The sequence below is a fragment of the Phocoena sinus genome, chromosome 18 (genome assembly GCF_008692025.1).
Source record: "Phocoena sinus isolate mPhoSin1 chromosome 18, mPhoSin1.pri, whole genome shotgun sequence".
NCBI lineage: Eukaryota > Metazoa > Chordata > Mammalia > Artiodactyla > Phocoenidae > Phocoena > Phocoena sinus.
This window is the reverse complement of record NC_045780.1, coordinates 11,302,796-11,329,623: the sequence shown is the minus strand read 5'-3', so window position 1 is coordinate 11,329,623 and position 26,828 is coordinate 11,302,796. Positions and strand designations below refer to the sequence as shown.

Here is a 26,828-nt window from a genome sequence, read left to right as displayed (position 1 = left end):
ACTTCCATATGAGAACGGTTGGCTAAGTGCTTTTAAATTGTAAATCTAGAATGTTCAGATTGCTCAGAAACAAGATTAACTGTAACTGTAGTTACATAATACCGTCATTTTGACTCATTTATTGAAATAAACTCTAAATTTTTGTTTGCTTGTTTGTTTTTGGCCATTGTGTTGATACAGCCTAGGAATCTTATTGGCTGTGGAGATATTTTCTTTTTTATAGTTTTGCTTCTGCTAAGAATTTTTGCATAGTGGTAGAACTTAAGTTCCTAACCCTCTTTTATAGATTATTCCTCCACAGAATGATAGATTACAATAAAAAACTGAAGTTACAGTGATAGTTCCTGCATAGACATTTGCTCATGCTCTGACTGTGAGTGAGCTGAGCTGAAGAGAATATTCTCCTGGCATTATTATCAACATCTGTAAAATGTGAAACACTGTTGTAAATTTACTCTTTTTTAAATTATTCTTTAGAATCCATGTTTGTGCTAGCCCATCAAAAATGTCATATCAAGGAAAATGTTCCGGCAAATTCTTGGTATTCAATGTCACTTTTTTTTTTTGTCTCCATGTGACTTCCACTTCTCTTTGCACATTCCATGGAAATACCATTTTACATTTACACATACTAAACAATAGATTATAATTTCACAATCACTTGGGACTGATTAAGTTTTGGGTTGGCTGTCTCTTGAGGTCTTTTCATTTAAATAATTTATTTTAGGGACTATAAGTAAGCCACCGCTGTGTCACAGAGCTGACACTGTCTTTGATCTCAAGGAGTGAAAGCCCGGTTATAAAAATAAGGCACATAAATAAACATATGAAGGTGTCCAGGGAGAGTATTATACTGAAGAAATTATAATAAGGCACTATGCCTCCAAATAACTTAAAACAACTATTGTTGAGGTTTTTATTAAAAACTTTTATCCATAGTATTAGACTCAAGTTTCCACTACAGAAGTGATTAACCTGAGTGTCTGGCCCTTTCCTTAACTTCCTGATTTAATCACAACAGCAATGAATAAGGATGAAATAAGGGAAATAAGAGACATTTTCACTATCATAAATCATCTGGATCCCTCAATTCTCTTTGGGTTAAATTTAATTATAGAACGAATTGCTATTCCTATATCACTCCTCTGCATCAACTTTCTTCTATTCTCCCTGTGCTGCTTCAAATTCCAAAAGTCTCTATTAAATTCTAAAACTACTAAACTATGTCTGGTTCAAATTTTGACATTACCCAAGAAAGACTCTGATCCTGAATTATTATTAAGAATACTATATATCTCTTAAACATGTATTTCATTTCAAGAAATATTAATAATCAAAAAAGCAAGATAAATAGTTATACAGTTAAATCACAGAGTTGAATAAAATGGCTATACTAATGCCTACTTATTAAAAATAAAACAATAATTCATATTCCATAAGATATGGGATCCTCCTTTTAGACATGCGTGTATAAATGAATGATTTGTGTAATTATAGTTCCAAACTACTGAAATTCTGACTTTCATTTATTTACATTCTCAAATAAGTACATTTAATAATTTAAGGTTCTCAAACGTAACTAAATTTAAATTTAAAATTGCTTTTTAGTAATACACACCTTTAAGTTCTTTATTTTTGTATTCAGAAAAACACTGGTTATTTTTCTTTTAAATACTTATATAATGCACAATGGAAATACTATGCATCACTTTTCTTAATACATTCATAAAGTCAGAGATAAAAACTAAGAAAATAATTAGTAAAAGGAAATTATTTGATAAATATTGTGATTAAGCCTAAAAAGGGGAAAAAAAGGCTACAGGATAAAGTAAGCTCAAGTAGAGGTCAGTCAGCTGAACCTCACTTATTTTCAAGAGTACATTAACTTTATCCAATAAAGTTGCTAACAGCTTATTGTTATTTAAACCTATAAACTTAAATAAAGTTTAAGCTTTATTAAGGCTTAAATTGTTGAAGCGCTCAGAGAAAACAAGCTAGACTTTCAGAGAACTCCTTATCTGTGCTCAAAGCAATAAATTCTCCAATTTGACTCAAGCTGAATTTTCTTTACTGAATCCTCCATTTAAAACAAAATATTGGGCTTTCCTGTTGGCGCAGTGGTTGAGAGTCCGCCTGCCGATGCAGGGGACACGGGTTCATGCCCCGGTCCGGGAAGATCCCATATGCCGCGGATCGGCTGGGCCCATGAGCCATGGCCGCTGAGCCTGCGTGTCCGGAGCCTGTGCTCCACAACGGGAGAGGCCACAACAGTGAGAGGCCCGCGTACCACAAAAAAAAAAAAAAAAAAAATTAAATAGGGATGAATAAGCAGTCCAGTTTTATTCATTCTTAAGAATGAACTAAAAAGTTTTTGGAACTTGAAAGAACTCAGAAATTCCTTCATTTTAACAACATTTAAGATACTGCCAAAAGTCACAGAAATTATTTTAAGTCACAGAAATTATTTTAAGTATATACTCCATCTAAGCAGTAGTCTATTGCGATTATTTGACAAGGATTATATAAGCAAAAAAGTATAGATCACTAAATTAACAAGATTATTTTGCCTATACCAGAAAACTCTATATCCAACTCACACTCATCCACAATTCAGAGTCAAATTATATGGTTATATATGTACCAGAATACAGTATGATAATGATACCGTAGAGAAGTCAGTATGTGAATTGCTTTGCATTTAAAAAAATAACACTTCAGCATAAAATATTAGACCCACTTATTAAAGTAAATGGTGCTTTTATTTCTTCTAATTCTTCTTGCAATAACAGATCTACTACAAATAACACTTATTTTTTGTTTTAACATCTTTATTGGAGTATAACTGCTTTACAATGGTGTGTTAGTTTCTGCTTTATTAACAAAGTGAATCAGCTATACGTATACATATATCCCCATATCTCCTCCCTCTTGCATCTCCCTCCCACCCTCCTCCCACCCCTCTAGGTGGTCACAAAGCTCATCTCCCTGTGCTATGCAGCAGCTTCCCACTAGCTGTCCATTTTACATTTGGTAGTGTATATACGTCCATGCCACTCTCTGACTTCGTCCCAGCTTACCATTTCCACTCCCAGTGTCCTCAAGTCCATTCTCTACATCTGCGTCTTTATTCCTGTCTTATTCCTGTCCTGCCCCTAGGTTCTTCAGAAACATTTTTTTTTTTTTTAGATTCCATATGTATGTGTTAGCATACGGTATTTGTTTTTCTCTTTCTGACTTACTTCACTCTGTATGACAGACCCTAGGTCCATCCACCTCACTACAAATAACTCAGTTTCATTTCTTTTTATGGCTGAGTAGTATTCCATTGTGTATATGTGCCACATCTTCTTTATCCATTCATCTGTTGATGGACACTTAGGTTGCTTCCATGTCCTGGCTATTGTAAATAGAGCTGCAATGAACATTGTGGTACATGACTCTTTCTGAATTTTGGTTTTCTCAGGGTATATGCCCAGTAGTGGGGTTGCTGGGTCATACGGTAGTTATATTTTTAGTTTTTTAAGGAACCTCCATACTGTTCTCCCTAGTGGCTGTATCAATTTACATTCCCACCAACAGTGCAAGAGGGTTCCCTTTTCTCCACACCCTCTCCAGCATTTATTGTTTGTAGATTTTTTGATGATGGTCATTCTGACTGGTGTGAGGTGATAGATACCTCATTGTAGTTTTGATTTGCATTTCTCTAATGATTAGTGATGTTGAACATCCTTTCATGTGTTTGTTGGCATTCTGTATATCTTCTTTGGAGAAATGTCTGTTTAGGTCTTCTGCCCATTTTTGGATTGGGTTGTTTGTTTATTTGATATTGAGCTGCATGAGCTGCTTGTAAATTTTGGAGATTAATCCTTTGTCAGTTGCTTCATTTGCAAATATTTTCTCCCATTCTGAGGGCTGTCTTTTGGTCTTGTTTATGGTTTCCTTTGCTGTGCAAAAGCTATGAAGTTTCATTAGGTCCCATTTGTTTATTTTTGTTTTTATTTCCATTTCTCTAGGAGATGGGTCAAAAAGGATCTTGCTGTGATTTATGTCATAGAGTGTTCTGCCTATGTTTTCCTCTAAGAGTTTTAGAGCGTCTGGCCTTACATTTAGGTCTTTAATCCATTTTGAGTTTATTTTTGTGTATGGTGTTAGGGAGTGTTCTAATTTCATTCTTTTACATGTAGCTGTCCAGTTTTTCCAGCAAACAGTCATTTTTTGAATCAGTATGAACTGGGATATCTACAAAGTGGAGTCAAATAAATGGTAATAAAAAATGTCTGACAAAAAGTAAGGAGCTAGTCATTCCCAAGAATTAAAGACATTTAATGATTCAGTTCTAAAAACAGCACTGCATACTTACTGTACACAAGGCACAGATATGAAACAGATGTGTTCCATGTGCTAGAGAATCCTGCATTCTAATGGAGGACACAACAGATAAACTGATCAGTTTATTGTGAAGAAAAGAAGTGTTATCTCAGAACCATTACAGGATATTGACTTGGTAAACAAGATAAATGATGTAATTAAAGTAATTCTTATTGTGATTATAATATGGTGAAACTGGAAATATGGTAAAATTGGAAATATGGAAAATGGTGAAATTAATTACAAAATGAAACATGTAACCTAAAATAATGAAGTTATTAATTTCTTGGAAAAAATTGACTTAGAGATCACTCCAAGATCAGCAATCACAAATATTTCAGCTTGTAAAACAGAATCTGTTTAATTTGACATAAAAAAACTACCTCTGTTGACAGAATATAAAACTGCAAGATTTCTCCATATATCAAAACAAATACATTAATAGAAAGCACAACTAATGTGAGAATATTTTCGAGTTTAAATGTTGCAAAGTACAGCTATTGAAATAATCTGTATAATCTTTTTAAGTAACTAGTTTCAAAGTCAAAATAATATCCTTAATAAGAAAGATTACCTTTGGTTGGGTTTAGTATAACTAGAACAACCCTACTGAGTAGAGAGAACAACATTTTTGAGATAGTAACATGTATATCATGAGTCACAGGTTGTATTTCCGGAGGGAGAAGGAGGAGAAGATAATCCTTTAGCAGTTAAAACTGGTATCACAAGTCCAAATTGTATCTTTCATGGATTCTATTATGTACAGTAGAGTTTATATTGATTTTATATGCAATCCAGTAAATTCTGTTACTGGATATGAAGCAAAAATAGATTGAAAGCACTGATTCTACATGGAGGGGCAACGTATATACAAAAGAAAGTAGTACGGACAAAGAAGTTACCCAGGAAAATAAACGTTAAAGGAGACATAGGGGGAAAAGCTTAGACCTCTGGTGAAAGTCCACAAAGGTAACCATTTTATGAACTGGCTTAAGAATAGCTAAAATAGAAAAATATTATTACTTGATCAGAATCTCACCATGTATAAAAAATTACACAATCTTGGTTTGCATTATTATACAGTAGAAAAATTAAAGATGGAATATTATCCCACTTCCCTTTGCAATAATAGGACAAGAAATAATAAGCTTATATTAGTACTACAATTTCTGGGGGACATAATGAAATAGACTCTATTTGTAGGAAAAATATCAGGATGGTACAAGGTGGGTTCTAGGAAATAGTTACATGAAACCAAAGATGCTCACTTGGCAAATGAGAAGATTTCTGGGGAAAGAGTTACTGCACAAAGGGCTTATTTCTCTTGTGATCTGGGGTCCACCTAAATTGTAGCAACTCTACCTAATTAAAGGGCATCTGTAATGTGGAAAACTGTGTTTTGATACCTGAGAAGGACAGACTGGAGACTGATGGTCAAGGGTGACATGCCCTGGGCCTGACCTCAATCCTTGAAATCAGAGACAAGGAACAACATATCTGGACAGCAGAGATCATGGACCAGGAAAAAGTCTGCCTGTGTATATTCTCTTTAGTTGTGGTGGTGTTTAAAATACAATGCAGGTATTTTTAAATATCTGAATTTAGTAACAAATCAGTTGGTTCTCCCACTTTGTCCTAAAATATTAGGGCTTATCCTGAGCTCTCAGAACTAGGCAATTTTATTAGCATTACAGAATTCTTTAATCTGAATCAAGTTTTTAATTAACTCAAAGAAGATCTAAACTGAAAATCTGAAGACATGGTTTCAGAATACAAACTAAATAGCTGTGTAAACTTAAGCTAAGACATTTGCCTCTCTTGACACTAAAAATCTTCTCTGGTAAACAACAGATTAATGATTTTGAAACTTTTTTTTTTTTAACTACAATCTAAAGCGATACATTTTACATCCAGATCTACTATATATAATTGAAACAAATGTTTCACAGAATATCACTTCCTCTCACTGTGTGCAGATACTCTGATCTCTGCTATGCTATGTCATGGCATGCCATTAAAAATATTGTCAGGGCATGCTTTACTGATTATGCCATATCATCAGTGGATCACAAGCTGCAGTCTGAATATCACTAAAGCTGGCCTGCCTCCTGTATTTACATGGCCTGAAAGCTAAGGATAGTTTTTACATTTTGAAATGGTTGGGGAAAAAAAAGAAAGAAGAATATTTCATGACACTTGAAACATAAAATATTCAAATGTTGAATATTCAAATTTCATAGCCAAGCTTATTCCTTTACATATTGTCTGCAGCTACTTCCTCACTAAAATGGCAAAGTTGAGAAGTTATGACAGAAACTGTATGACTGCAAAGGCTAAAGTATTTGCTTTTGGGCTCCATATGGAAAAAGTTTGCTGATTCCTACACTAAAGGACACCTATATTTCTTTCTGGCCTGAATATCCATGATTCTAAGTACTTCCTTTATGTCTTACTGGGCTAAACTGGGACTAGTGGAGTAGCTGCATGATGGTGAGAAAAATGATATGGAAAAGTATGGGTTCTTGATAAGTTATATAGGCATCAGATTTCTATTTCATTCTGTACTTGAAAACAAAAATGAGAAGTAGTAATCCAACAGGCAGTACGTGGTGGTAGTATACAGATTAAAGTCATTTACAACATCTGCCCTGTGAGTTCATAGGGCTTTCACTCGTAGCCCCTTTAAGTATTTCCTTTTTATAGTGGTCCCAATAAAGGATGGTAGTTGTTTCACAGGGATTAGTTTTGAACATAAAAGGGACGATTATGTTGCACCGCTTTGCTATGTACACGTCAAATTTGCAATGATAAAACAGGCACTAAGGGGGAAAAAAAAAAAGCCTCACTTTTATATACTTTATCTGAGTTGAAACTGTCTTTCAACTGTCTTTTTAAAATCTTTTTTTTTGTTCGCATTAGACCTTTATTGAAACACTAGATTTATTCAATAAAATCTTATTTGCTCTTTCTGCCTCCAGACTCTCCTACTTAAACCTTGCTGTATACAACTGACAGACAGTATCTTCATCATATTTTGATTTTCTCTCTCCCTTTTCAAAATTCTTCTGTAGATGACTAGGATCTAGTTTCTTTTTCTCTAGAATATATGTATTTGGCAAAGTCAGTGTCTCTGCCTTTCCACAATCTTCAACAGTGGTCATGAACAGATATACATTCTTCTGGCCCTGGTACCTTCACTTCCCTTACATACCTGGTTTCCCTGCCAGGTTTAAATCTGACTAACATGCACCCAAATTCTGTTTCTGTGTATGCTGTACTGTTATTTTACAAAATTTTGTTTTAGGAATATAGTTGGGAACAAAGCAATATCAGAATAAATATCAGCTTTCTGGGATATAAACAAAACTTGGGAGTATTGTACTGAAATATATTATTTCATGGTCAGTATTAAAAATTAGTCACTGTAACCATCACTCGTGAAGTCCTCAGACAACGTTGGAATAAGGCAACCAAGGGATTTTTGCTTTTTGCTTGTTTCAAATTAAATAAATTAAGCCCCTCTCTTTTATCATTCAGACCAATTACTAGAATCTACTTGACTACAGAAAACAATTTCATTTGTTCTACCATCCACTTATCCATCCACAAGTGTGTTTTGGGTACATAGTTAATGCTAGGTCCTCTGGCAGGTCCTAGAGCCCTTGTGGAGTACATGCTTTCCATGAATCTATTAAAACAGAAGGAAAAAAATAAATAATATTCTCAAGTTTTTAAAGTATGTAAGTTAATATTATAAAACTAAAAGAATATTTATAACATATTTCATAATCTAAAACAATCAGAATTCAGTTTAAAAAAAAGGTGGATTTGCCTTAGAGCAACTTAAGGATACAGAGGGCCATCAGTTACTAAATGAACTCAGTATAAACACTGTGAACTAATTACATATTATAACTATATAATGTCCATAAGAATATAAAATGGCTGGAAAATATAACCACTGTAAGTACTCAGCAGTGTATTTTCTCTTTAAAATTTTCCAATTTAGTTTTTCTTTCCCAATTGTTTATTTCTTTTTTTTTTTTTTTTTGTGGTACACGGGCCTCTCACTGTTGTGGCCCCTCCCGTCGCGGAGCACAGGCTCCGGACGCACAGGCTCAGCGGCCATGGCTCACAGGCCCAGCCGCTCCACAGCATGCGGGATCCTCCCAGACCGGGGCACGAACCCGTGTCCCCTGCATCGCCAGGCAGACTCTCAACCACTGCGCCACCAGGGAAGCCCTGTTTATTTCTTGAATGTGCATAAACATCTGAGAGGGTGAAAAAATAAACGCCTATAGTGATTTCAAGCTTAGTTTCTGGAAGGTCCCATGTAGCTTAGCATATGTATAGACATTATATCTAAATCAGTATGCAGGCAATTTTCACAATATAAAAATAAGTTATTTTCTGCCTCAATATAAACTGCATGTGTAGCCTCCAAAAACAGACTTGTTATTCAATACTATATATTCCATGGAATATATAGACCTTTGCTTCATGTTATTAATTGATCTAGAGCATCCATATGTAGTGATTTGCCCAGATAATGCAAGCTGATACCAGCCTGAGTGTAATTCTAAATATGGACATTTTCTCTTCTGAAAACGTTCTGGTTTGCATGAAAATTTATATGACTATTTTAACTTTATTAGAACAAAAGAGAAAACTGTTCCCTTCTAAAATTATGTTATGAAATATATAATACAGGTAACTACAATCTATTATTTCGTGAAACAAAAATATTTCCCAAACACCATATCAAGGTAGATAATCCATTTCTTAGGGATACATTTATCTGCTACTGATGACAAATTCTTCATATTCAGTTATTCCTGTAGTAAGTAGTTCCGATATACCACTTTTAGATGGCCACACATGGTCTACTTTTTTTAAAGCTTCTTTTTTAATCCAAGATACAAAGATCATGCACTACATTTAGTTGTCATAGCTTATTAGTATCCTTTCATCTACAACAGTTCACAGCTTTCCTGCACCTCAAAACTTCCTAATTTTGGTATCCAGATTGCTTTTCTCCCCCCAGATTTAAAGAAAGTTTCCCCACGTTTAAATTCAGGCTACACATTTTGGCCAATAATATTCAATTTCATGGTCTATTCTTGATTTATATGCTGTTATTCATATCTCCTATCTCTGTGAAGAAGATTCATTCCTGTATGCTTTACTTCTAATTTCTCTCCTGGGAGCCTAGGAGATGATGTGTTACCTCTGACTATATTTCTATAGTATACTGCAGAACACTTAATATAGTATATTATATATACCAATATACTTGATATACTACATTCAGGAAATTCTTCTGGTAAATAAGGTTTCTCTGACTTTTCATCATTCCTTGATTTTATATTAGGTTGTTGGAATGTAGTTCCAGCTCAGCTAGTCAAGAATATATGATAAGGGCTTCCCTAGTGGTGCAGTGGTTGAGAGTCCGCCTGCCGATGCAGGGGACACGGGTTCGTACCCCGGTCCGGGAAGATCCCACATGCCGCGGAGCGGCTGGGCCCGTGAGCCATGGCCGCTGGGCCTGCGCATCCGGAGCCTGTGCTCCACAACGGGAGAGGCCACAACAGTGAGAGGCCCGCGTACCGCAAAAAAAAAAAAAAAAAAAAAAAGAATATATGATAAGAGTCATAATAATTTTAGGGAATGAAAAACTAATATTGGTTTGAAGACTTTAGTAAAACCATTCTCTTTGATGAATCATGTCTCCTTTGCTTTAATCATCTTTACTGGCTAAAAGGAGATTTCCATATTGAAATACTAAACTGGGCAGTTTGAAATATTTTATTTGTGATGAAAGAGTATGATTTCTCTTTTTAGAGGGTATTGTTTTCATGTTAGAAGTTACCTATGATGGAAAAATCTTTGTTAACATCTACATTTAGTAAACATTTGTGTTATTTTTTGGACAACTTAAATTCTACTAATTTGTAAGCAAAAAGTAATCTGGAAAAGATGCTCAGCGATCAGGGCAATACAAAAAGAGCTATGCTTTTGAACACAGAATCAACTAAAACTGAATGAGAACATCCTTGCAGATAAATTGTAAATTTAACAGATGCAGAAAATTCCGTTTACATTTCCCTCAACTCACATCTATTCCTATTCTATAAATTATTCTTCTAAGTTCAGAAGTGTCCCTGTTCCCTTCCAAAGTGAATTTCTATATTTAGTCTGAGCCCTTCTTGATTCATGATGTCCTTTCTGCACTATTTCTCTTATACCTATCAAGCATCTTTATTTTTACATCTCCAATGTTTTGTGGGTTTTTTTTTCCCTCTGTCTCCTAACAGACATAGATTTCTCCTCCATGAATAAAACTGTCAATACTCACTTGAATGTCTATGTATTTTACTCTCTTGTTTCACTGTCAAATTTTTCCAACAAGTGGTCTATGTTTAGTCATTTTTTTCCCCAAAATGTTCGCCTTTGGCAATCCAGTATCTGTTTCCACTATTCGTCTGAAATGTCTCCAAGGTAACCAAAGGATACGTTTCATGAAATCAAGTGGTCTGGTTTTAGTCTTCCTCCTCTTGACTTCTGCATAATATTTTCCACTTTCATGTAGTAAGAATAAATGTTCAGCCCTCATTTTTAACATCTAAGTTATTTTTCTATTTTAATTCAACTTTATAGAAAGACAGTTTACATAAAATACAATTTGACAATTTTGAATGTACACTTCTTTGAGTAAAGACAAATTTATACATCTATTTAGCCACCAGTACAACCTGCTCCCCGCAAATTTCCTTTGTGCCTATTCCTACTCAGTCTTCTCTGCATCCCTAACCCCAGACAACCACTGCGTTCTACATAAAAGATTTCTTCTGCGCCAGTGTTTTGTAAAAATGAAATCATACGATACGAACTCGTTTAAGCCAGGCTTCTCTTGCATGATGTTTCTGAAATTCATGCATTTTGCTACGAGTATCAGTAGTTTTACTTTTTTTTTTTAATTTCCAAGCAGTAATCTATCATATGGACATACAAGCATTTGCTTACCCATTTTTTTTAATGAATATAATTTTTCTATTTCTATTTATTATGAATTTTTGTATGAAAATTTATATCTTTATGTGGACATATGTGTGTTTTACTTGAATGATAACTGTAGTGGAATTCCTGGATCAAATTTTACGTGACTGTTGATAAAACACTGCCAAACTGTTTTTCAAAGTTGTGCCCTTTTATATTCTGAATCAGCAATGCACGAGATCCTTAGGATTTTCTACATACGTGCTAATTTCAACTGCAATTAAAAACAGTTTTACTTCCACCTCTCCAAATCTGTATGTCTATTATTTTTACTCCTTGCCTTACTGTACTACTTAAGAACATACAGTAAAATGTTGAGTTAAAGTGGTGAGAGGCAAAATCCTTCCCTTATTCCCAATTTCACTTGGTTTTTCACTAAGTATAACATTAGTTTCAGTTTTTCATAAACACCAATTTTAGGTTAGGTTTGTTCCCTTTGGGACCTATTTTTCTCAAAGATTTTATCATGAATGGGTATTGAATTTTAATAAATGCTTTTCCTGCATCAATTGAAAATGAAAAAAATATTTCATATATACCCCTATATTAACTATTTCTTACATTCTCCTTTGTGTGTATCTAAGTTTCCAACTGGTATCATTAACCCTCTGCTTGAAAAAATTTACTCATTGCTGTGTTGGCAATGAATTTTAACATCTTTTGTTGTGTGAAAAAGTCTTTATTTCTCCTTCATTTTTGAGGAATATTTTCACTGGACAAAGAATTTCAGGTTGGAAATCTTTTCTATCAACACTTGAAAGATGTTCCATTAGTTTCTCGTTTGCAATAATTTCTGACTAAATGTTGATGATAATTTTATTTTTGTAACTCATGTTTTTTTTCCTGACAGTGATTTCAACATTTTAATTTTAAATTATTATAGGTTAAAACTGACTTTTTTACTTTGCGTGTAAATTTCTATGAGATTTAATACATGTATTGATCCATGTATCACCATCATCCCAAGAAATCCTTTGAAAAATTCCTTTACAGTGATACCCTTTCCCACACATAAACCCTGACCACCACTGATCTGTATGGAGAATGTTCAAAAAATAAAAAGGAAACATAATGTACACAACCCTTGGGATGAGTTTTTCTTCCACACAATAATTTTGATGAGATTCATCCAAGCAGTAAGGTTTATCAGTAGTTTGTTCCTTTTTTCTTCTGTTTGAATGCACCATAGTCCCTTTATTCTTTTACTCACTGAAAAACATTTGAATTTCTCCAGCTTCTGGCTATCACAAATAAAGCTGCTATGAACATTCATGTATAAGTTTCTATGTGAAGGTAAGTTTTCATTTTCTCTAGGGAAAATTTCAAGGAACGGGATTACTGGGTTGTATGATAAGTGACTGTTTAACTTAATAAGAAACTTCCAAACCATTTTCCTCAGTGACTGCCACTTTGCATTCTCAAAGCCATGGGTGAGAGTGCCAGTTGCTCCAAATTCTCCTTGGTATTGGGTGGGCCAAAAACAGCCTTCAGTTTAAGTAAAACGCCACATTTTTCATTTTCACCAAGAACTTTATTGAATAACATATTCACCCTTTTGTTCCACTACCTTCTGCCATTTTTCAAGCAACTTCATAATTCCATCTTCCCAAAACTTTTTTATTTTTTTGAGCAAAGAACTGTTCCATGTGCCTTTTACAGTCTTCAGGGAAATGAAATTTTTTTCCATTATGAGAATTTTGTAAAGACCGAGATAAATAGAAATCCGAAGGTGCAATGTCTGGTGAATACGGTGGATGAATCAGAACTTCCCAGTCAAGCTATAACAGTTTTTGCCCAGTCATCAGAGAAACACATGGTCTTGCATTATCCTGATGGAAGATTATACGTTTTCTGTTGACTATTTCTGGACGCTTTTCATTGAGTGCAGTGCCGCTTTCAGTTAGTCCAATCGGGAGCAGGACTTGGAATTCATCGTTTGGGTTTTCGGAAAGAGCTCATAATAGAGGGCTCCCTTCCAATCCCACCATATACACAACATCACCTTCTTTGGATGAGGACCAGCCTTTGGTGTGGTTGGTGGTGGTTCATTTTGCTTGCTGCATGATCTCTTCTGTTCCACATTACTGTACAGTATCCATTTTTCATCGCCCGTCACAATTTGTTTTAAAAACGGAACGTTTTCATTACGTTTCAGTAGAGAATCGCATGCGGAAATGTGGTCAAGAAGGTTTTTTTCGCTTAACTTACATGGAACCCAAACATCAAAGCAATTCACATAACCAAGCTGGTGCAAATGATTTTCAACGCTTGATTTGGATATTTCGAGTATGTCGGCTATCTCCCACGTGGTATAACGTTGATTGTTCTCAATTACTGTTTCGGTTGGATAGCTATCAACTTCAAGTGGTCTACCCGACTGTGGCGCATCGTCCAGTGAGAAACCTCCAGCATGAAACTTCGCAAACCACTTTTGACACATTTGATCAGTCACAGTACCTTCTCTACACACTGCACAAATCTTTTTGTGCATTTCAGTTGTGTTTTTACCTTTCTTGAAATAATAAAGCATAATATGCCAAATATACTGCTTTTTTTCTTCCATCTTCAATATTAAAATGGCTACCCAAAACTTCACCAATTTTGATAGGTCTCTTTTTAAATGCACACTGACATGACGGCTGCCACATACAATCTAACAAAATTGTTTCGAATGAATTAAAGACAACTAAGTGCTACTAGAGCCATCTTACGGAAGAAAATGAACAAACCTTTTGGCCCACACAATATTATCAGTATTTTTTACTTTAGTCATTGTCATATGTTTGTAGTGTTGTGTCATCCTGGTTTTAATTTGCATTTACCTTCTGATAATGTCGACTATCTTTTTATGAACTTATTTGGCATCCTAATGTGATCTTTTGTGAAGTATCTGTTCAAGACATTTTTAAATGAGTTGTTGGTTTGCTTAATGTTGAGGACTACTTTTTGAAATTTTCTCTTGAAACCTGGTTTTGAACAGTTTAATTATGATGTTCCATGGAATTATTTTCTTTGTGTCCATCCCACTTGAGGTTAGTTGAATTTCTTGGATCTTAGGATTAATAGTTTTCAAACTATTTGGCTATACACATACACACATATCGTCTCAACCTCCTTCATCTTGGACTCCAATTCCATGTATGTTAAACTGCTTGAGGAGTAGCCCTTGTTACTGACTCTCCTTTCCCATTTCCAGGCTGCCTCAAGTCTATCTGTATTTCATTTCCTGACTTTGAGACTATCTGCTGTATCCCCATGATAATTAAGTTATCTCTAATGTTCCTGTGAGCTCTCAACCAAACACAAGTAATGCTCATGGAACACAGCAGTGATATTCAGGGCCACTCTGTGCGGTGGTGGAACAAGGTAAAGGGCACTAAGGCTAAGACACACACACACACGGCCCTCACCCCCAACACACACACACAAACATCTTCTCTTCTAATTAACTTGGATCTGCTTCTTTATTACTATGGCAACTCTAGGCTCATGGCATTTCCAAGACCTCCTGAATAACAATTATCAAGATCTAACGTCAGCACTCGATCTACAACAGGACCTTCTTCCTTAAATCTGAACTGTAAAATAGGCTCCTCTCAACTCTTTAAGAGAAGCCCAATGACTCCTCTGAAGTGCATCCTCCATTGCTGCTTAAGCCAAATAAATAAAGCAATTTTGTTTTGTTTTAAATTAATGATAATGATCATTTATTCAAAAAGATGAGAGGGACTGGTGGGTGACGATTACATACAACCTCTATAAATTGACAAGGATTAAAACAATGGTGTACTCATGCAATAATAGAGCAGTGAAACAGATTTAAAAGTTCGGTAACCAACCCATTAGTATAACTATAACAATTTTGGACCAAAGGTTGTTTTGCCATTTTTTTTTTTTTTTTTTTTTTTTTGCGGTACGCGGGCCTCTCACTGTTGTGGCCTCTCCCATTGCAGAGCACAGGCTCTGGACGCACAGGCTCAGCGGCCATGGCTCACGGGCCCAGCCGCTCCGCGGCATGCGGGATCTTCCCGGACCGGGGCACGAACCCGCGTTCCCTGCATTGGCAGGCGGACTCTCAACCACTGCGCTACCAGGGAAGCCCCTGTTTTGCCATCTTAAGCTGGTAGATTTTGATACTTGCATTATATACTCTAATTTGTACACATTAGTTTGCACATTGAAAAGCTAGAATTTTCTTAGAGAAAGTTCACTAAGCTCCCCAAAACTATCACCTTAAAAAATACTAATTATTGCCAAGGGGAAGACACACACACACACACACACACACCCAAAAGCTATGCAAAAATAGCTACTGTTAATGAATGAACTTAAAAGGTATGAACAACACTGATTACTATAGAATCATACAATAATAAATTTAACACAGGTTGACTAATAAAATGATAGACAAATTAAGAAAAGGAAAGGACATTATTTTAGCATGTGCTTTAAAGGACACAGACAGTATAAACTACCAATAATTAATTATTCTATAAGAAAAGAGTTAAATGGATACACATGTGAATCAAGAAAAACTGAATATAAAACAACAAAGATTCAATTCAAACATATTTTATGATTACTTGAAATCAGGAGTAATTGTTTTCTCTTTTCATAAGACATTAAAATATCTTCAGTTACCTAAATCCAGTTTTGTTCCTACCATACCTATACATATGATGAAATCAAAAGCATTGAGATTTATTCATCAGAAGCACTATTTCTGAACAGAAATATTCAATAACTAAAGATATTTTTATCATGTTACTCTCCTGAGCTCTTCACAATAGTCTGACAATTTTTCTTCTCAGAGGAGAGGAATGGTGTGTCAAATTATGCAAAGAAGGGAAATGGAGGAGAGGGAAAAAGAAAGAATGATCAAGAGTACACGTTCAAGAATGAGAACATGACAGGATATATATTTCCATAGTCTGGGGCAGAGAGCAAGAATGGACCTTGGGTGAGTATAGGATCCAAGGCATGGGTGTGGATGATTGATCAATATTAGGAATTCTCACCACAGAACACAAAAGTTTTATCTACCTTCCCTTATTTTCAAAACTTACCTCTACCAAACATTATCAGTAACACAAATAATGTTGTATTCAAGTACAAGGAAAAAAATACTCAATATTATGTACCAGAATCTAAGTTAGGCAATGTTAATAAAACCAATAAAATACTTCCTATTTACAAGTGAAAAATAATTTTATTAATATTGTATAAATAAAATGGCACAGGAGCACAGAAGAGAAGGCATTAATTTGGCATAAGGAACCTGAAGCAGAACTCAAAGGATGAGAATAATTTGGGGGAAAGAAAAAAGGAAAAAGATCCAATGCAGAAGGAAGGGTTGTACAAAAACAAAGCAATGTGACAATGTGTAACTTATTGAATGTTAAAGGAATGTCCTCTATAGTAAGAGGACAGAGACTAGTTGAGTCTGAAAAGGAAGGTTATGACTAAATGGTGAGGATACCTAATGCTGTTCTGGAATACAGCAGAGGATTCTAGAGTTTTTGATTGTATGGCCTAGCAGAAATTTGGAGGACCATATCTTAAGGTAGTCAACTTTCTATTGTGCCAAGTAATGGCATTTACAAAACGAAACTCAAAACTTAAAAATCTACCATTTGCTATCATCATTTTATTAAGAAAAATTATTTTAACACAAAAGAAGAGTATGAACATTACACCAACATAGTTTTAAAAATAGGATATTTAATTAAATTCTTTGGATTCAGAAAAGTGAAAAAGTAAAATTGTATTCTATCAAGGGAACACAAAGTGAATTCTTAATATATAACTTGGTCTAACGTTTCCTTTTTAGCACAGTCACCTTTATAAAAATCCAAGAGGATTATTCTTAATGCTGCTTCAACTCAATTCAGAGTATTTGAGGTAAACTTAGGGAAGCCCAAGAAAAAGAGCTCTCAATTACAGGCTATTTCTCCTACCTTCTCTCTGCAGGGCTGGGAAGAAATAAGAAACAGTCCAGATGTCTGGCCATGGAAAATTCTGGAAAGGGGGCTACATGTATGGGGTTCTGACTGACCAACATAGAGCAGTTAAAAAGTCATCTGACAGTAATTCCTTAGAACTCGAAATTGTCACAAACTCATTTAGGAACCAATAATGTAAGTTTTATAACTTCAAATAATTCCTTCTTTGCTTTGGCTGCTGGAAAACAGTGCTGAATTTGCATCCCAATTCTAATAACAGTACAGGATCCATTACTAACACTACTATATTACTCACTTTATTCCATGTTTATTTTTGCATGTATTTGTTCACTATTTATGAATTTCTTTGGTAAATTTGTCAGTTAATTTCTGGAAAAGATGTACATAAATACTGAAAAAATTAAAAGACTTTTAGGGAATGAGGAAACATTTGAGATTTAACTTTTTAATGATGTTTATTGAATTTTTTTTCTTATTATAAAGGTAACACATGTTATAGGGTCATTACACTATTCTCTTGACCTAGGACACTCTTCTAGTAAGCTGTATGGCTCACCTCCTTTAAGTCTTTGCTGAGATGTAACTTTTACTACTGGCTAATTTAAAATTAATCACCTCTTTAAAACTGCAACCTAACCCTGACACTTCTATAATCCCAATCCCCTGTGTTGTACTTATCCTTTTACATAACACTTACCACCTCATATGCTATATAATTTAATTACTTATTTTGCTCAGTATTTATTTATGTTCTCTCTTTGATAGAATATAAGGTGACCAAGACAGGGATCTTTGTTATTTACTAATATATTCCAAGTATCTAATAGCACTTGGCCTAGAGCAAGAACACTGTATTAAGAAAAAAATGAATAGCCCTCCATGTGTCATTATTCTAAGAGCTTTATAGGCATTATATAATTTAATCCTTACAAGAACCCTGGGAGGGAGGTGTTATCATTGACTACATCTTATAGAAAGCAACTAAGCTGCAAAATGGCTACGTAACTCACAAAGGTCATACAGCTAAGAAAGCAGTGAAACAAGGGTTTAAACTCAGGTTATTAACTATTATTGTTTCCCCTAATAGAAACAGATTGTGTAAAAGCAGTTGAGACAATGACAGAACAGGTAAGGAAAACTTCCATAGTAAATAGGAAGTAAAAAGCAAATATGTGTGTGTGAGTGTATGTATGTTTGCAAATATATAAACATATATATATATACCTGCCAAATTCAAGGAATAGCACCTAAAGCCATTATTCATGTGCAGGATCATCTAGATATTGATTACCCCTTTCTGAAGCTCATGAATATTTATAGAACAAAACTTCTGTTTAAAGAAGTAAGGCTTCAGACAACCATATTTTTCAAAGCTCCTAATACAGATGCTTATATTAAATCTTCCCAACAGTTAATTATCTTCTTTGCCTTCTCACTCCATTTAAGCTGCTGACGAGTAGATAACAGCTTCATCAATTCCCAGTTAAGTATTTCTTTACATTTTCTCAGTTAAGGATTCTCATATTACACATGGTATGTGTGAATAAGAAAAGTCACTTGAAGCATCACTTTAAGAGTTAGAAGGGGATATTAGAGATCATTGCTTAGTAAACATGCCACCCTAATGAAGGATATACAGCAGCCCTAACAGATTGGGATTATAAGGGCCAGAGCCTCCCATTCCAACACTTTTTCAAAGTTCTTCATTCTGTTATTAGCATTGACTGTGCAAACATGCTACTTTTTTTTTTTAATGAATAAGGAGAACGCATACATGAATATCTTACTAGAATTTGTGGAAGCAATGTCTTTATATTCTGCTGTCAATAAATATTCCTCTAGTAGCACAAGTTATGCCATGATTAATAGATACATTATAGGAAACTAAAATAATTAGAATAGAGAGAGAAATCATACCTTCTATCAATAGCTCTTGTCCATGACTGCCAAGAAGTGTACGAGATAGGAATGGGGCAAAGTCTACAAAAATTTCACGAAGAAGAGGAGCAACTTTTTCTAAAGCTCTTTCAAGTTTTGCAGTGATGCTGTTGAAATTAAGACATAAAGACTAGTAAATATGGTTCAATATAAAAAGTCAAATAAACTTTACTTCTAAATTAAAACCTTTAAAATTATAAAAGTCCAATTCTAACCCACTGAATAATAACAGCTTCATGTAGAAGGGACACTGTAGAGTTTCACATCAGTCATAAGGCTACTCAAAAGCCTGTTGCTAAATCAGAATGATTATACTGTGAAAAGGAATCAGGATCCTGTCACCCACAAGGGCCACAGATTCTGTCCATAACTCTAGGAGCTTCAAGAAAAGAAGTTCCTGTATGGCTTCTTTGTCTATCCTTCTTTCCACCAAAGAAAGCTGTTTCGAATACCTACTACACGGGTCACTGTGAAAGTTACAAAGAATGAGCTCTTGTTCTCAAGAGTTCCCTGAAAATTTCCTGAAAAGCAGGATAAATAAGGGGATAACTGAATTCAGTATGATACAGGTGAATTGCTTTGCCAAAGTAGGCGTTTTCTATTTCATAAGCCCACTTACTTTTTATTTACCAATCATTGTATCATTCATTATTTATATTGCTGGCTATTAAATTTCAAGTTATATGACTTTATATAAGCACTATCTGACATTCTTGAAAGTACCTTGAGCAAGATATGTAAAAGTAAAAACACAGATAAAGAAAATAATTCTGATCAAATAAATACTTTGGTAACATCCAACTGTCTCTCTTACAAGTAAGTGCTTTAGAGTAAGACTGCTTGAACTGGAATGCTGGCTCCATCATATGCTACCTAGGTGACCTTGGGACATTAGACTTCCTATGTCTGCAAAATGAAGATGGTAACAGAACCTACCAGGTGAAGGTTAATGAGCTAAGGCATGTAAAGTGCATAGAAAAGTGCGTGGCACATAGTGGGAGGTCAACAATGATAGCTCTTGTAACTGCTACTTTGAATAGAACACACCTGTATTTAATCTTACAAAATGTGACTCTGATATATTTGAACCAAAACGAAATCAATATAATAATCTTAGATGAGCACATATTCTTCTACACAGAAGACATGTACAGTAAGGAATTAAACAATACTTTACAGTAATAAAAGTTCTGCCACAATGCTAAGCAACATTTTTGTTATGTATGAGGAAAACATAAATGACAAAAAGGTAATTAATCACAGAATAATTTGCAATGTATTATTAATATTTAAAACTGAACTATTCCATCTTTTTTTAAGTGAATAGCGAGGGATTAGGGAATAATCTAGGATACTCTTTCCTAACTTGGAAAGAGCATGATCTGAATCCTTTGAGTACACAAAGCCTCATCATTCACACTTCAATTTAAGTTTACTTCCTCTTATTTGGGTCAACAGCTTTAGAGAAAGAAGAACTCAGAGGAAACTCAGGTTTAGTAACTTCCACAAACACTTAAAGAGAATATTCTGGAGGAACAACTTTAAGCAAGAAAAAAGGACCTGGGTGGGGCTTTGCAGACTTGCCGAAGACAAAGAGTTTTCAATATTCTCCCCTACTCTATTACTCCTGGAGCAAACACCTACATTAAGGCAGTGGTTCTCAATCTTTGGTGTAGGTTGGAATCACCTGCAAGCCCTGTTTAAACCCAAACTGCTAGGGCCCCAGCCTTAGAGGTTCAGCAGGTTTGGGTGTACCGACACAGTTTGCACTTCTAAAAGATTCTCAGGTGGCCTGATACTGCTTATCCAGGAAACACGTTTTGAGAAAAACTGTTTCAATGAAAGTACTTACTATTATTAAGTTGTAATAAAACAGCTAGGAAAGGAAGGACTACCTGAAGTCACAGAATAATCATCTTAATAATGAGTTAGCTCTGAATTTTAGAGAATATAGACAGAACTTCTTTTTTAGATCCATTATTTCATTCATTCTTTCTAATCTCCAGGATCATGTCTGATGAAGCTTCTCAGCTAAAGTAATCCTCTCTACCAAGGAAAGGTAAGTAAGAATGGTAAAAGAGAACCTAGGAAGAGGAGAAAAATCTAGATATAATTACTACTGCTTTTGCACCTGAATTCTGAGTGAAGCATGAATATTTATTTTTACTTAAGACTGAGTAAAATTACTTTAGAAAAATTCTAGATTTATAGAGGTTCACATCAGAGTTATACTATTGGATCATAATATACTACTATCTAATTGAAGTCAGAAACATTTTCCCTAGTTTAAGATTTTTTTTGCATATTTTACAGGTTTCTGTATAATAATTTAGAGGCTTCAGAATTGCAAAAGTACTGTTCTTGGTGATTAAATTAAACATCAAATAGAAACTGATTAATCTACACAACTAATTACATGTGTGTATGTAAATGTGTACTAATTACCTTTACTTAAGGGTAATGGACAAAAAGATATTTCTCAGTGAGTGAATCCCTATAATAAGACTTTTTGCAGTTATTTTCTTACAAAATGTTAACAGAACATTAAATGATGCTTTTATAAATCATTCTGCAACCATAATTTAAATATTCTAATAAAGGGCAAAAAAATGTAACATTTTACCCAGCAAGAGATTAAAGGTTTTAAATACAGGAGATTATTATCAAATAATACTGCCAGATTTCTCTATCAAGCAAAAACAAAATATTCTAAGTGGAAAAGTTGCATCATCACTTTTTCATAGTGAAGAAAATGGACATATAGATTCGTCATAATGTGTTTTAAAGTAAACAATGTGTAAAGTATGTTATCTTCATTCTTACACAATTTAAATTCTCAAAGGAAATGATATAAATATAAATTTTAGCTTTATACCCTCCCTCCTCTATCACCTGGCAGATAACCACCAATTACTAAAAAAAAAATTTTTTAAAGATATATTGTGTCTATATTGTTATTTCAATTATCATCTCAGATAAATACACAGTGTAAAACTATTTTTTCCCAATCCCAAGGCACATGAAAAATGTATCTGCTAACATGTTAAAAATTCTTTAAAATCTTAATAAGGGAGAACTCTTTGACTTTATAGCTTATAAAAATAAATAATTCTTTCTTTTGAATGTAATTTTCATTTTAAAAGCGGAAGGAACCTATAGCTACCAGAAATAAAACAAGGTCCTTTGGCAAATTATTTTCTAAAACAACTAGCGTATTCTACTTAATTTAGGGAAAACACCAAGTACTAATTTTTCATTTGGAAGTTTTCATTTATTCAAAAAACATTCACTTAGTCTAAGACATTTTGTGCAGAGAAATAATACAAATGTAGACTTGATGGGGAATTTGCCCTACATAGTCTAGTGTGAGGGTTATAATCTTAATAATCTGTTTATAACTTCTTAATATTTTAGAACATTCTTGGGACCTAAATATAGAGTTTGTCAACTCTAGGCTGAAATGCATTCTCTTAAGCTACTCATTCCTCTCTCCTCACTTTATTCTTTTTCATTCTCTTCAGTCACACTAACTATGCTTATGATGCTATTTTGACTTTGGCTATTTTTCTTGATAGTAAGTACAAATTTTTTTAAGAAAGAGAATTACTGATTTCCATGAACACAATTATGGTTGCAACTTGGGAAATTTATCAACCACTCTAACAAAATGACCAATGATAGGAAAACTAAACATTCAAAGGATATAATAATGCTTTAGATGAATTTCTTCAGCTCTAGTGCCTGGATTAAAACAATATGACTTAAAACACAAGAGTTTAGTTTAAAAAACACAATCATATATTGGTTTTACCTATATTAAGGAAATCTCATTTAGAGAGGTTTACAGATTCTAAGTAATTTGTAGGAATAAAACTATAAATAATCCATTAGAAAAAAATACATAAAAATCCATGGCTGCAACTATTATCATATATATACACATACATGAAAATTAAAGACACTATAGGAAACTGGAAGAGAATATTAGCCCATAAAAAATCAAATGGAAATTCTAGTACTTACACAAAAATTAAAAGTAAGAATGCAGAAGATTAGAAACAGTTAAAAAGAGAAGTAGTAAAGTGGACTAAGGTTAAAAAGAAATACTAGAATAATGGAGAGAGAGAAATAGATAGATAGATGAGAAATACAGAAAATATCTAATGTATGTGTAATTCAAATTCCAGAGAAAGAACAGAATGATTCTGAAGCAATATTAGAAGAGGTAATGGCTAAGAATTTCCCATTAATATCTTTAAAGCATTAAAAGGAAATAGCTTCCAACCTAGACTCTACTTTGGTTCAAAATATTCCTCAAAAATAGAGATGAATTTCAAAGATATTTAGTTAAATAAGAAGTGAGGGAATTCAGGAGTGTCAGGCCTGCACTAAATGAAATACTAAAGGGGGTGTTCTTTAAGAAGAAAGAAAATGATAGCACATGTAAGTCAGATATTCAAAAAGGAATGATGAGCAAAAGTAAATGATAAAAATTTGGATAAATCTAAATATGTTGACCAATAAAATAGTAATTATATTCTCTTGTTGCATTTACAATTGTTCTTTTTCAGTACGCGGGCCTCTCACTGTTGTGGCCTCTCCCACTGCGGAGCACAGGCTGTGGACATGCAGGCCCAGCGGCCATGGCTCACGGGCCCAGCCGCTCCGCAGCATGTGGGATCTTCCCAGACCGGGACACGAACCCGTGTCCCCCGCATTGGCAGGCGGACTCTCAACCACTGCACCACCAGGGAAGCCCTTGCATTTACAATTTTATGTGCACACACACACACACACACATACACACACACATGCATACACATATGTATAAGTGTGTTTGCCAAATTTGGAGTAGATGAAGTTAAGCTACACTGAGATCCATACATTGTCTGGGAAGAGGACTTATATAAATCAGGAATTAATGCTGCAATGTAGAAGATGATCACTTAAAACACTATTTCTCAAAGTGTATTCTTAGAGCCAGCACACCAAGATCACTTCATGTAATGGTTAATTTTATGTGTCAACTTGACTGGACCACAGGGTGCCCCAAAATTTGATTAAATATTATTCTGGGTGTGTCTGTTAGGGTGTTTCTGGATGAGATTACAATTTGAATGGGTAGACTGAATAAAGCAGACCTTCCTCCCTAATGTGTGTGTGTTCATCCATTCAACTGAAGATGTGAATAGAACAAAAGGCTAGATAAGAGAAAACCCCTTCTACTTGATAGTTGGTCTTTGCTGGCCTTCAGACTCAACTGAAACATCAGCTCTTCTGGGGTCTTGAGCCTCCCAGCCTCCATACTGGAACTTATACCATCAACTTTCCTGATTCTCAGGCCTTCAGTCTTGAACTAGAACTACGTATTGGCTCAGCAATGTGTTTTAACAGGCCTCCCATGTAACTCTGTTGCATACTGATGTTTAAGATCCACTGCACTAAGGAAAAGATAATAAGGTATAAACTTCAACCTAACAGTTTCTTCTTACTTCTCTCTAGTGAATGTTTCTTAATGGCAATATGAATAAAATTGATTAATCACTGCCAAGACTTGGAAGCAAGGAAGGAAAGCAGAAACAAGCTCATAATAAGCATCAAGAATAAAAAGGAGGGGGCTTCCCTGGTGGCACAGTGGTTAAGAATCTGCCTGCCAATGCAGGGGACACGGGCTCGAGCCCTGGTCCGGGAAGATACCACGTGCTGTGGAGCAACTAAGCCCATGCGCCACAACTACTAAGCCTGCACTTTGAAGCCCGTGAGCCACAACTACTGAGCCCGTGAGCCACAACTACTGAAGCCTGTGTGCCTAGAGCCCATGCTCCTCAACAAGAGAAGTCACTGCAATGAGAAGCACATGCACTGCAACGAAGAGTAGCCCCCGCTCGCTGCAACTAGGGAAAGCCCACATGTAGCAATGAAGACCCAATGCAGCCAAAAATAAATAAATAAAATAAATAAATTTATTTTTTAAAAAAGAATAAAAAGGAGGGATTTTCTTACAGATTATATGAATGTTAAAATAATAATAAGAGAATATTATGAACTACATTATGCCAACAGAATCTACCAAAACTTACACAGGACAAAAACTGAAAATCTGGGGATACTTGTAACATTTTAACTTAAAAACTTTCCCCAAAAAGTAAATCTAGGATCAGATGTCTTTGCTTGTGAACTCTACCAAATATTTTAGAAAACAAAGAAAAACAAATAAAAAATACCAATCTTACATAAGCTCTTCAAAAGGTAAAACAGATTTTACATCACAAAGAAATTGGATTTCTTTCAGGAATTTAAGGTTTGTTTAGCATTTTTAAAATTAAAAGTCAATATCATAGACCATGTTAGCAGAAAAAGGAGGAAAACCACATGGTCATCTCCATGACTTACCCTCTTTAGAGATAAAATTCTATACCCATAATGATGGTAACTTGGTTAATTATAAACACAAGAGAATTCTTAAATTTGATAAAAAGTATCTTTATTAAATAGACGGGAGACATCATAATTAATGATGAAATGTTCAAAGCTTTTCATTTGAGATGAAGACAAGAATGCCTTTTCTAACCACTTCTATAGAAAACTGTATTGGAGATACTAGGTGATACGATAAGTCAGGAAAAAGAAATAAAAAGGTGTAAGTATTTGTATAATGGGGGATAAAACTGCCAACATTCATGGATCAAATGACTGTCCATACATGCTTAGTTAGAAAGAATTATAGATAAATTAGGAAACGTAAGTATCAAATTCTACTTTTCACCTTGAAGGGGTTAAGATGGTCTACAATTACCTCCCATGCTAACAACTAGAAAATATTACAAAATGCGGAGAACAACTATTTTCATACAAAATGTGGGGTACAAAATCCTGAGGAAAGAGAAACAAACGAGGTGAGTCCCACCAGCACCCAGATTTCCTACATGGAGGTATTTCCCATATTAGGGCAGATACAGAATCCAGCAACCTTTCTCAGTTGACAAGATTAAAACTGTAGTTCAAGGAGGCAAAGGTGAATAGAATTTGGAGGGCATAGTATGCAAGAGGAAGGTGTATGGAGAGCACAGTAATCTTTGGCTGAGTAACAATCTAGGTATGGGATGCCTGAAAGCTCCCAAGGTTGGAGTAGAACAACTTCTGAAGAAAGAACAATTATGGAGGAGTCATAACAGGCATCTTCTACATCTCACACAGGTCTAGAATTGTCTGCGTTCCCTCTGGCCGAAAAGGAGGGACCTCCTTAGATATACTGAGCATTCAGGAGAAATTCAGCACACTTTCTAAGTGGCAAAATTAGCCCAAGAATAAAGGCCACCCTAGATCTGCCTTAAAAGGTCTTAAAAATGCTTCATGAGGAAGAATGGTCTTTCGAACAAATGGTGCTGCAACAAATGGACATTCACAGGAAAAAATATAAACCTGGACATAAACCTCACACCTTACACATAAATTAGCTCAAAATGGGACCCCGACTTAAAACTAAAACTACTACTTAAAACC

General features: G+C 34.7%; 1 protein-coding gene across 7 annotated transcripts in view; it reads right to left on the bottom strand.

Moving 5' to 3' along the window:
• NBEA (neurobeachin) overlaps positions 1-26,828 on the bottom strand; it is a 620,064-nt gene that overhangs the window by 341,312 nt on the left and 251,924 nt on the right. For all 7 annotated transcript variants that reach the window (XM_032611436.1, XM_032611437.1, XM_032611439.1 and 4 more), the window contains one exon: positions 19,305-19,432. In XM_032611436.1, coding sequence (XP_032467327.1) covers positions 19,305-19,432 — 128 coding nt within the window. The remainder of the gene's footprint in view (positions 1-19,304; positions 19,433-26,828) is intronic.